Below are 13251 nucleotides of genomic sequence, written 5' to 3' on the forward strand. Positions count from 1 at the left end.
AAAAAAAAAAAAAAAAACTGATTATACTTTGGTGATCAAAAGGTCAAAGGTCAAAGGACAAAATTTCACACAAATGGTTCATTTTCTAAATGACTCATGAATAAACCGCGATGTGACCTGAAACTAGGTAACTCTAGTATCTTAAATCATCATCATTGTTAAATCTTAGATTACAGTGTAATTATATTGCATCTATTCAACTACCCTGTTTGGCTTCTGTCTTTGTAAGGTTATGAATTAATCTGACTTCATGACTGTGAGTGACAGGAGACAGTGATGAACTGATAGTGGAAGAGACTCATATCAGTCAACAACAAGATAAAACCTGCTACTGACTCTGTGTGTGTGTGTGTGTGTGTGTGTGTGTGTGTGTGTGTGTGTGTGTGTGTGTGTGTGTGTGTGTGTGTGTGTGTGTGTGTGTGTGTGTGTGTGTGTCTGTCCGATACTCCAAAGCAACTGGGACACTGCACACTTATGCCTCATCCTTGACTCACATCTAATTTGTAGACTGGAGCCACACACGCACACACACTACACCTGAGGCTTCTCCAAACATATGACGCCACTTGTGCTTCGTGAATCACCTGCTACTGACTGAGTGTGTGTGTGTGTGTGTGTGTGTGTGTGTGTGGGTGTGTGTGTGTGTGTGTGTGTGGTCATGAACAGCTCTGGCCCCTTATGAAGAATTGAGTCAGTGTGTTAGCTTTAGCATTAGCCTGCAGCAGTCTAATCACTGTGATCACATGTCACTCTGATAAGCAGATTGAGTCTGTACAACCAGATTCAAACAGTCAGTGAGTCTGTCTCGATGAGTTTGAAGAAGATCCAGTGGCTAAATTCATCATAGCTGCACACAGATAAGCCACAATCCTTTAAATTCTGTTTATTAATGAATGAATGACTCAAAAGGTTTCAAAAGGATGGACTCACGTTGGCCAGTGGCAAATGTCTCCTGCGCGTGGGAGCGTGTCTGGAGAGGAGGGAGCGAGCCGACAGGCGGTAGTGGTTCAGCAGACAGGTGATGACCACCACCATCACCATCATCACCACCACGATCACCAGGATCTGAACAAACTCCAGCTGGGCTGCACAGGAAAGGAGATGGAGATCGTCACCACATTTGCAATAACCAGTCTGTGAAAACAGAGGACTCGCCCTTAATGTGTATGTACACGGTTGCCATGTACATATATGCCCATAAAGTTGGAATAATTTTGTTTTCAGACACATTCCTCTTTTTATTAGTATTATAAAGGTTAATTGTGGTTTAATTTTCACAGTGATATGTTTGGAAGAGATTGATCAATGGAGTTTTGAGAGGAAATACACAGTCTCTTTATCTATCACATTGTCATATTTTATTCCAACTTTATGGGCAACAGTGTATATATGAATTTATACGAGTGTGTCCTCTGATAATTATAAAGCAGCTTTATACAACCATGAACCTTTTGTTTAACCGACGATTTATGTACTCACATGAACATTTCTAATTTGCTTCATTAGTGAACAAAAAAGAACAACATTTTTTCAAGTCAAATCATGTTCTAACCTGTGAACACAAACACTACATATCTTACATAATTGTATATATTGTAACTTGATGTTTGTTGATAGTTTTTTCTTCAGCTATAACAACAATGTTGCATGTGTGTGAGCAGATGGAGGTTCATGCATTATTTATATAAACCTAAATAAAAACCTGACACTAACCATGAAAACTGCTCCAGTGTGTTATTAGTGAATTTGCACAACCTGATACTGATAATCATAGAGATATAATCATCCGGAACCCAACAACAGCAATCCAAGCACTTGGGATATTGTTGCCTCTTCAAACTGAACATCGGCATATTTTTTGTGTCAGTTGTTTTGTTTGTTGTGTTGTCTCTCAATCAGTGTATTTTAATATAGCACACTCTTCTCTGTGTGTAGTGAGTTGTGGTTTTATTTTAAAATATTCAAAAAAAAAAAATTCAAAAAAAGTGAAACCAAGAGCAACAGACAATCCTCTAGATTAATGCATGAAAATAATAATAGTGTTATAACCATTCACTGTAACATTTGAAACACTTAAACTGAGTAACAATCAGGATTGTAGGTTTTCAGACAGATCTCTGTGCCTTATGGAGAGGTCACACACACACACAGACACACACACAGTGCCAGACTAGACCAGAAAGACAGACAGAGGAAGCTTTGTTTAGAAACAGTCTGCTCGTACCCCACCCCCACCCCCACCCCCTCTACCCACACACACAAACGACCAACCAGAGCTTTTTTTCTCACCCTTTTTTCACAGGGAGCAGACAGAGGTCAGGGCCAAGACAGACAGAGGAACACACACACACACACACACACACACAAAGCTCTCACCAGTTCTCCCAGTTGTCTGACACTTCCACCACAAGAGAGTGGGAGCACAGCTAAAATTTGCTTGTATGTACGATGGCACAGTTTTAGTGCCATACTGGCAAACAACAGGTCACCACACATTAGATGACTTCATCATTTCAACAGCACAAGCATAGAGCACCTGCAGAGCAGAAATATACAATCTTACATGGGTCCAACTGGAGAATCACAGACCATGTCCTGATTCACATAGGCCTACTGTTGGACCAGTAGCACAGACACATTATGGAATCAGATATTACATTTCTAATCAGGGACATTTTGAGTAACCATCTATAACAGATTTATTAGCCATCAATAAAGCCATTAGCTTGTTTGTGTTTATCCTCCAGCAGGATGCAAGACAAGATCTCCATCATCTGATCTCCTGAGGAGAATCTGCCTCAACACCCATCTAACTGTGAAACATTTCATTGTAAAAACATCATCACTAACAATTATACAATATAGAAACTAATGAGCATCTATTAACAGAAGAACATCATCAGGAAACCCAACAGTTTCTCAGGTTGATGTGCATCTTCTAGACAACATAGATTATCTAACCATCTTATCTTATCTTATTTTATATTATCTTACCTTCTCATTGCCCATAAAGTCAAATTCCCTGAGCTCAGAAACAACCATTCAGTTTAAAAACAACAACTCCATCAAACGTTAATGTGTCGACTTATCACTGATGATCACTGATCAGAGGAGGAACTCACCACACAGTTGTGTCCGGACACAGTTGTCATGGTTGTGAGGCTGCATGATGCCGTCTCTGTGATTTTACTCCAGTGATTGTAACATGAAGAAGTTTTAAACTAAAAAGTCAAAGTAAAGTCAAAGTAAGAAACTAAAAGTAAAAGTCCAGACTCCAGGTTACATGTCCTGTGATGCTCCCACTCCGGCTGACACCCACACTCTGAGCTGCCTCTCAGCTTTGTCTGCAACTTTTTCTCACACACATTCCCACACTGTCCACGCACACACTCACATATTAGGGAAACAGCTGACCAGACCCCACCACCGACACCCACCCACCCCCTCCCTCCCTCCACCCAATGGCTGTGAACAAAAGGGGTCAATACGAGAGAGGAGGGGAAGGGAGAGAAAGAGACGGAGAGCCAGGGGGAGAAAGGAGAAGGGGAGTGGTGGGAGCGTCTGGGAGAGACAGATGGGTCAGAGGGCCGGCCAGAATAATGATGAGAGAGAGAGAGAGAGAGAGAGAGAGAGAGAGAGAGAGAGAGAGAGAGAGAGAGAGAGAGAGAGAGAGAGAGAGAGAGAGAGAAAGGGGGACGGGGGTGAGGTCTGACGCTGTGGGAAAAATGAGGAGTTTGAAACAAAACTTCAGTATCTGCTCAGTTGCCACACGGATCATGACAGTATTCCTCCAGCTGATCATCACCTGTATTATCTCTGAACATGTGAATCTCAGGTTTTATGACTTTACAGGGAACACGATTTCTTTTTTAAATAATTCAATCCATCAACTTTCTGATACCGCCGACGGCAGTGTCTCCTAAAATAGCAGCCCCACAAAGGCAAGTGTATAGCTACCAGACCTTTGTTGTCATGGTGACAATAATAAACACAATAAAAACCAAGGATATAATAATAATGGTCATGACTTGGTTAGGTTCAGGAAAAGGTGGTGGTTCGGATTAAAATAAGTACTGTACTCCTTCCACTTGAGATGACCTCTGATGTCATGGTTACAGTGATAACAATAATGAACAGACATGGAGAATAGAAACAAAATAAACTACTTGATTCATGTGGGAATCGAACACTGCTCTGCTGTGTTATATTCATCCATCCTCCAGAACTTCCCCTTTCTTTTCCCTTCTCCTGCTAAGCATGTTATTATTATTATAGGTCCGGTAATAAATGGTTTATGATACACAATAATGCAGCAATAAGACAATTTATATATACATGTGTATGTTGTATGTGTTGCTATGTAATGTATTACCATCATTGTTCACTTCAGTTTTAAGGACCAGTGTGAAGGATTCAGTGGCATCTAGTGGTGAGGTGTTATATTGCAGATACAGGTGGAGAAGGTACAAACACTAAAGTTCCTCTCCAGAGCCAGTGTTTGGTTTGTTTATCCTGGAAACACAGTAGCACCTTGGAGGAGGTAGAGACGAGGAGCTCATTCTCTGGTGATAACAAATATGACTTGAAAATACTTGAGATTTCAAGTATGTTAAAAGTGCCATGGATCAATAAATTTCCCCTTCGCCTGAATCAAGTTATGTTAATGATAGTCGTTCATTCCCAGTGAAAGGTCAGCTTTCAGCCAGAATGCACCTTGCTTGAAGCATCTGATAATGTCCAATCAAGTGTAAGAACAAACTGTGATGTGGTGGGTCACGTTATATCGACTGCCAGAGGTAGCGAGCTAAAGGCGGCTGCACAGAAATAACTATGCAAACAACTTCCCAGCCTTGTGCGACATTTGAATGTACACAAACATTAGAGGCTATGTCAGCTGTTATTTTTCATTTATTAGTTTGAAAATCGAATAGATTATGACTTTTTGAAAAGTGTGTTTCATTTGGTGGGGAGTGCTTCTGACTTTCTAATTATTATTATTTATGGCTTCCTTTGTTATTTTTGATGCTTTTAAAGATTTCATATCTCCAAATGTGTCCACATTTCGATCAACTCAGTTGATGACATGTCAAGTTCCACATGGAGTCAGTACAGCTAGCGTATATGAGCGATACATATTTTCACACATACTATGCTTTAAAATTCATGTTAGAAAATGCACCTGCATCTTTCCTTCCTCCTTTTCCTCTCAGTTTTCAGTGAACAAATTCCTCAGACCAAAGCAGGCTTCACCAAAGACTCACAGAAACTGATTCTCCAGACAAAATGAAAACAATTCACAAAACCCCTGGATCTCTGCTGCCTGTTTATACATGTGATTTCTGTATCATCATCATCAACACATGATATTGAAGTGGGTTATAGTGGCTCTAGTTCTGCTGCACTGACTTTGTTTTTAACATTAATAGTACAAGACTTCACCTCTGCACTGTCCCTTTAATTCACACGGTCCTGCTTCTCTGACTCATCCTGGGAGCTCGACCCACTGCAGCTCGAGAAGACGCATGTAAACACACAAACACGCTGCAAATTCAGAAAAGACCTTCATCAATGTGACAATCCAGACAATATAAGTAGTGTTTCCTGGACAACAAGAGATGAACCCGGGCACTTTGGGCTTTGAACGACCAGTTGATCCCGGCAGGTTCATTACTGGAACTGAATGTGTATAGTGCATATTGTTTATGTGCACATGCTGTGAGTATTTCTGTTAATTTCATGAGAATGTTTCCCGAACTTGCAGTGTGTTCATGTGTTTGCATGCGTTCCTTCGGTTGCAGTGGTCGGCGGTGTAACTGCAGCTCTGCTCCCTCCTCCTGCAGCTCGTCTAGACAGGAGGAGCCTGGGAGCCCGAGACACTCCATGGTTCATCTAAAGCAATTAGCTCATTTGTCATCCCTTGCCTGCTCTCCGTCTATCTGCCTCCTCCTCCTCCTCCTCCTCCCCCTCCTCCTCCTGCATTCAGCTAAAGGTCACAGCCGGTCACTGCCGAGTCAGATGGCTCAGAGGGAGCACACAGACAGAAAGGGGAAGGGGGAGGAGAAGGTGGGAGAGGAAGGAAGGAAGAGGTTGATTAAGGAAAAGAAGGGAAGGAGATGATTCAGAGGTTCATATAGATATTAAAAAAGTGGAAAGTAAGCGAGGGAAGAGGTGGAAAGGAAAGAAGAAGAAGAAAAAATCAATGATGAAAAGAGGAGAGAGAGAGAGAGAGAGAGAGTAAGGACAGGAAGAGAAAAGCTAATTCCCCCTCCCCCTCCTCTCTCAGTCCTCGGATGACTGGACAGTCTGGGTAGTCAGAAATAGCACAGACAGCTGTGTGTGTGTGTGTGTGTGTGTGTGTGTGTGTGTGTGTGTGTGTGTGTGTGTGTGTGTGTGTGTGTGTGTGCGTGTGCGCGTGTGTGCGTGCGTGTTTGTGTATGCGTGTGTGTGTGTGTGTGTGTCTGGCTGGCTGCCTGTCAGTGTGTGAGAGAGAGTTGTAGGTCATAGGTGCACACAATTTGCCTCCCAATTTCCATGAGAAAGGCTACAGGGAAGGGGGGTCAGGTACACACACACACACGCACACACACACACACACATATACAAACACACACTACACAGTCCACACTCGATTGACTTTGGATGTCATGGTGCAGCCAATAAGTGTGGGAGCTTTGGTACACAAAACTCCCATTGCTTTTTTCAACAGTGGGAAAATGGAGAGGGAAGTGTTTGTGTTTGTGTTTGTTTGTGTGTGTGTGTGCGTGTGTGTGTGTCTGTGTGTGCTTGAGGGTGTCCATTATCTGTTTATCTTTCTTAGTCTCTGAAAAATGAAACATAATTTTCCACTACACTTTTCACTTCACCTGGATAACTATACGATTTTGAATGTGAATTTCAGTCTAGTTCAGAGAACAGCTCAGCCTGACACTGACACCAAACTCATATACAAAGTCTGCATTGTCATAAAGTTGAGGGTATGATTTCTCCAGTCTGATGCTGTGTATTGTCCATTCACGGCCCTTGTTTGTGAACTGGGTCAGTGCGTCAGCCACGATATGGACCTATCAACATGGGTTATTTCAGTCCCATTGAAGAGTAACTGTCATGGTGGTTGTGTTGTGCCCCACTCACTGCCAACAACAGTCAGAGCTGTAGCCATTTTGTTTTCAGGTTGTCCGCGTCCATTCATCGGTCTGTCTTGTTTTCTCATGCAACATCTCAGCAACTTTTTCAAATTTGGCGTAAACATTCGCTTGGATTCATGGACAGGATGTAACCTGACACTAGTCTGAGTAGCGGAGGGATACGACCACGAGGAAGTTAAACATTTGCCCCACTGGACCACAGAGTTATTGACAATACAGCGATGTTGTCTTCTGGTTAAACAGCTCATATACACATTGTAGGTTACTGTAATATGTAACTCTCATTTGTTGAAGCTCAGTTTCATGTGGTGATGAGAGGAATAAACCAACTCAAGGACTCTGGTCCCCTGTCTCTCTCTCTGTCAGTATCTGTCTGAACAGAGTCGATCAGAGAGGAGAAGCATTAGTCTAAATTTAACGTGCTAATCCAGGGAACTCCCACGTTAAACTGTGAGTCCCATCTGGAGTGCTAGCTACGCTCATGCTGAGAGACTGCATATTCTCACCGCTGAATTGACTCTCGACAACAGAGTCAGGACTTCTGCGACCTCTGACCTCCGACGTCCAGCAGGTTTGCAAACAACCCATCGAGTCAGAATTGCTCGTTGGAAGTTACTGATTATTGGAGCCAATCACAGCCGACGCCTTGTCAATCAGCCTCATAAGGCTTACATATAGAGCTCACTCACTCACATTCACACCTATGGGCGATTTAGAGTCGCCCGTCAACCGTCTTTAGACAGCGGGAAGACACAGGGACAGGGAGATCATGCAAACCCCCATGGTGAATATAAAATAAACACAGATGCATGTTACTGACCTTGTTGTCTTTGCTGCAGCTGTTGTTCGGTTATGACTCTGTATTTTAATGCTACAACTGTCTTTGCTGCTCTTTGCTGCCAGGATTTACTGTAAGTAACCAACTGCAGAGAAGACAATCTGCTCCCTGTTTACACTGGCTCACACATGACCAGTGTAGGTGATCACTCTCGCTCTGAACTCTGCTGCACCCAAGGCTGAACCTGTCAGTCTAGACTGTAACACTGTTGCACAAAGCACTTTAATCCCTGAGTTTAAAAAAAAAATGGAATAGGTAATCTATTAGTTTTGTTTTATTTCTTTACATTCTCCCAACACCTTGATAGCAATGAATAATTTAAACACGCTGGCAATAAAAAGAACAAAGATTTGGCCTCCGTGACAGTGGCACGGCTGTAAAAGTCTCGTTGGCCTATCTGGCTGTCAGCCTCCAGATAGTGACACTTGTGCATACTCTGGCCATACACTCACAATTACTACTGCACATGACCAAAGTGTTCTGAGGTCAGACAAATGGTTGTCGGCCGCCAATAAATAAAGAAGAGGATAAGAGAAATGATAGAGCCTGTTCAACCATGGGCTTTGACTTTTAACATAATGTTGGTTAGTGCAACGCTTAATTATTGCAGTGCAGAAATAAAAATAAAAAACTGGCAGTGAAAACATTCATGTACTGAAAACTGAGATAAAATGGCAGTTTAAAAAAAGAAAAGGAAATAATATTTATGAGGAGAATACAAAAGTAAGTGAGCAGCAGTCAGAGCACAGTGACACATAAACACAAGAGGACAGTCTGATTTTCTACTGTTTGTGTTATTTCTGTTTTTTACTGTGACCACATAGACAGCAGACAGACTGTGTTTTAACACAATAAATACAATGAACAGAAATTAAATATGAGTCTGGTTGAGAGAACAGACACACTCAGCACAGTCATTAATGTTAACAATGGAAAAAGTGAGAGGATGTGAAGTCCTACAAATAAGAGCAAGGATCACTCACACTCACAGTGACACACACACACACACACACACACACACACACAAACACACACTGTTCCTCTGTGTAGTAGCTGACCTGCAGAGCTTTCTGTCTGAAACATATGAAAATCAAACCTCATTATCAGCTGCTTGTCTGGCTTTCTCTCTCCCTCTCCCTCTCCCTCTCTCCCTCCCTCTCTGTGTGTGTGTGTGTGTGTGTGTGTGTGTGTGTGTGTGTGTGTGTGTGTGTGTGTGTGTGTGTGTGTGTGTGTGTGTGTGTGTGTGTGTGTGTGTGTGTGTGTGTGTGTGTGTGTGTGTGTGTGTGTGTGTGTGTGTGTGTCTGTGTGTCTCATTATAATTCTAGCTGGAAGGAGCTAGACTACTCTGTCGTCTCACACCCCTGCACCCTGCGCACACAATCAGCTTTGTGCACACAACACACACTCTTCATTTGAATGTGAAAGAGGAAAGTCAGACAGAGTCATACAGGGCAGGTCACATGCAGTGGGCTGTGTGTGTGTGTGTGTGTGTGTGTGTGTGTGTGTGTGTGAGTGTGTCTGTTTGTGTGCGTCTGATACCAGACATAATACTAGTCATTAACAGTCTGCACTCCCACTGCATCAGGTTACATGTACAGATCAATAATCTATACATAATCTATCATGATTCTTATATTCATCTTGATAAATGTGCCATGAAGTTTCCTGCAGCGCTGCCAGACAGACATTCAGACATTGTTGTCTAACCAGGTGTGGTGTGCTTATGTGGGGATTAATTCCACATTGATGAATAGAAAGCACATGGGTAAACAGTGTGTGTGTGTGTGTGTGTGTGTGTGTGTGTGTGTGTGTGTGTGTGTGTGTGTGTGTGTGTGTGTGTGTGTGTGTGTGTGTGTGTGTGTGTGTGTGTGTGTGTGTGTGTGTGCGTGGGTGCGTGTACACGTGTCTGCTGAGTCAGTATCTCTGCAACCTTGTCGGTGGATATGTAAACGCGGAAAAGTCTCAATTTGCTCCTCGTCCTGTTTCACCTCTTCGTTCCTGACACTCTGAAAACTTGTGTCCTGCTCTGAGACGTAGGTTGTGTTTATGTTGTGTCTTTTCTCGTCCTTATCATCACTAAGGATGTGTATCTGGACCCGGCCTATTAGTGTGCTATTAAGTGTGACGCCAAAATTAGGGGTGCACAATAACTATCGTACAGATAATTATCAGCCAATAATTATCGGCAAATACACAGATAAGTCAGATAATGACATTTCTAGAGCCAATGGGCTCTTTGCACAACTCCAATACTTCCTGAACTTAGTGCTGCTCCTTCATTTCCTGTCTTACATTATTGGACAACCTGATTAATCCAGGTGTGTCTGAGTAGCCACAATGGTCAGACACACCTGGATTAATCAGGTTGTCCAATAATATAAGACAGGAAATGAAGGAGCAGCACTAAGTTCAGGAAGTATTGGAGTTGTGCAAAGAGCCCATTATAATAAGCCAACATTGCCTTGACTTTGTTCATTTTCGGTCTGTTTTCCTCCTTGAAACAATAATAAATGTTGATTTTTGAAGAGTCATGGAGTAACTGTTGTTGTTTTCGTTGTGATTGCAGTATGGATGTTGAATATATTATTGGCCGAGCTATAAATGTTCAATTCATCTTTACTCACTACATCTTAGCCTTTCTTAACCTCTGGTGTATAAAAATGTTATTGGTTATCAGCATCGGTAACAGTATGAATGTAGCTCAAATGCAAGTTGCTGTCACAACTCCCCTCCCCATCATTTTGTTGTTGGTGTTTTTTTTGTTTTTTTTATTCCTTGTTATGTACGTTTAACTGTGAATTTCCTGAGCTGAGGCCCTGTATAGGCCCTTTGGGTCTCCTGTCTCTCTGCCAGTGTATTTTAATCTATCTATTTTTTTTTTTGGTGCAAACAAATAAACTAAACTAAACTAAGTGTGATCTCATTTTCATTGAGTATACAGTATGCAGTATAGGCAGCAGTCAGAGTAGCAGCAGCAGCAGGACCTTCAATTTAAGTCCCAGGGTATAGGGCCTCTAACAAGATCTTTTGGCCTGGTCACTCTCTTCTAACTACATTAGAAGACACTGATCTACAGTCAACCAGGATTTACACTTTTAGAGGATGAGATTGTGATGATAGCTGACTTCAACGTCCAACTGGAAAAAAGCCTCTGTTCATTTCGACCATCACCTGTTTTATTGTGTTTCAGTAAGACTTCAGGTCACTTTGAGTGACATCAGCAACCTGTGGGACCTGACATCACAGACGCTACATCCGTCTCTATTTGAATGGACTGCATATAACACTTTTCTAGCCACATTCACACGAAGCTTTCACCAAAATATTGCACTTTTTTTCCTAACACTTCTCCATGTGGACTGGAGGAGCCAGGGATCACTGACCCTCCGCTCCACATAATGTAGAGACAATGTCATTGACTTAGACACTGGTCTGAACAAGCAGCAGAGCCTCTGACAACTGATGCTTGACTCTCTTTCATCACCAGCACCACCTTATTTTACTACACAGGTAGTAAACTCTGTCTGTTCTGTCTCTAGAGGAGGCACCAACCCTGAAACAGAGTTACTGCGATGTTTTCAGTTCTGGCCACATGCTCAGTCATATTGAAGCTCCTCACACAGTTCAGATGCAGCAACTTGAATTATTAAAACTAAACTCAGAATTGTTTCATTTATGAGCTGTTTGTTTAATCAATGACTTCAGGCCTGTAACTAAGTACCTGGTCACACCTGCTGATCTCAGGCCTGCAGTCTTCATAATCTATTCATGTGTTGTCATCATCAATTCACTTACAGTTTTATCTTTTCTTGTATATGACTGTAAATTCCCCCTATTAAAACTCTTTTAAACAACCAACATAGAAGTAATTTTACAACATTATAATGTTTAGTGTTTAGAATAATAATAATTCAATATTATATATCAAATAATATCTGATATGAATCTGTCTATCCCTTGCTGCTGCCCTCAGACACATACCAGGAGCATGTGACGGCTTTTGTGTCTCACTCGTCTCACCTGAACAGCTCAGTGACCGTCAGTGGAAAAAGTAAAAGCACCTGCTTTTGAAAAGGTTTTTTTTCCCCCTCAAAGACTGGTCTCAGATCAGCCCAGATCTGCACTCTATCCTAAACAGGAATCAACTCGCCTTTGTGTCGTCATGTGAGTGTGTGTGTGTGCATGTAAGAGAGAGATATCCTGTACCGCAGACAAAACAAGCCTCTCCTTAGCCCAAACAGGATCACTGAGACAAAGCTGTTCAAACGAAACACATGATAACACTGAGCTGTCACAGTAGTTCCTGTTTGATTTTTCAAAAACTGAATTTCTGTCGAATTCCTCAAATCAACATGAAAAACCCAGAACACACCTCGAGACTAGTTTCCTTTTTTTTAACACTGTATGTGTGTGAGAGAGGGATGACTTCAGCTAAAATTAAGATAATATCCAGAACTTGCTGGAGGTCAGAGTTCGCTGTCATGGTTTCAAAAACAAACATGTGGTTAATAAGGATAGGACAGTCATGGATAAGAGAAAGAGTAATTATCAAAATGTATGTGACTAAAGATCGCCTGTCCAGACAGCAACAGACACACACACTACAACCTGGAGTTTTCAAACAAAAATGGGTCTCATTCTCAGTTTTCAGTTAGTTTTTCTCAAAAACTAGAGAGTCTAGTTACAGGAAGTAAAGTGAGAGCGACACATCTTTCTCTCAAAAAACTCCCACCACACCTGAGCCGACAAATTCCTGGCATGGTCAGAAAAAAAACAATTGATGCTCATGTTGTGTCTAACAACCTCCCACACCTTGGTCAGTGAGGAGAGCCCTGCCAGCTGGCACACACACACACACACACACACACACACACACACACACACACACACACACACACACACACACACACACACACAAGGCCCATATTGTTTTGAGCTTTGAAGGCACAGAGCCAGTTTCCCAGCTTGTTTGCCATCCATCCCTCCATTAGGCCGTCATCAGCAACTCCAGCTCCACTCATGGTAAACAGTGGTAATCACTGTCGGCTGTAACTTTAAGTCATCACACACACACACACACATGCTGAAGAAGAAAAAGAGTCCCCAGACGTATTCTGGTGGTTTCGTGTCACACATCAAAAACCTTGAAGATCTTTCAATCTTTAAAACCCTGTCTGGATGAGTTACATCATAGTGGTACTGTTGTAATTCGGTCCAATCAGAGCTGTGGTGTGGATTCATTCATTTCAACTGTTTTAACCCACAGCA

General features: G+C 42.1%; 1 protein-coding gene across 1 annotated transcript in view; it reads right to left on the reverse strand.

The window, feature by feature from the left end:
* The window catches only part of pmepa1 (prostate transmembrane protein, androgen induced 1), a 43704-nt gene that overhangs the window by 1909 nt on the left and 28544 nt on the right, over nt 1–13251 (reverse strand). Inside the window, exon 2 of the mRNA XM_083971111.1 lies at nt 931–1085. Coding sequence (XP_083827237.1) covers nt 931–1085 — 155 coding nt within the window. The remainder of the gene's footprint in view (nt 1–930; nt 1086–13251) is intronic.

Source organism: Trachurus trachurus, assembly GCF_905171665.1.
Source record: "Trachurus trachurus genome assembly, chromosome: 5".
Taxonomy (NCBI): domain Eukaryota; kingdom Metazoa; phylum Chordata; class Actinopteri; order Carangiformes; family Carangidae; genus Trachurus; species Trachurus trachurus.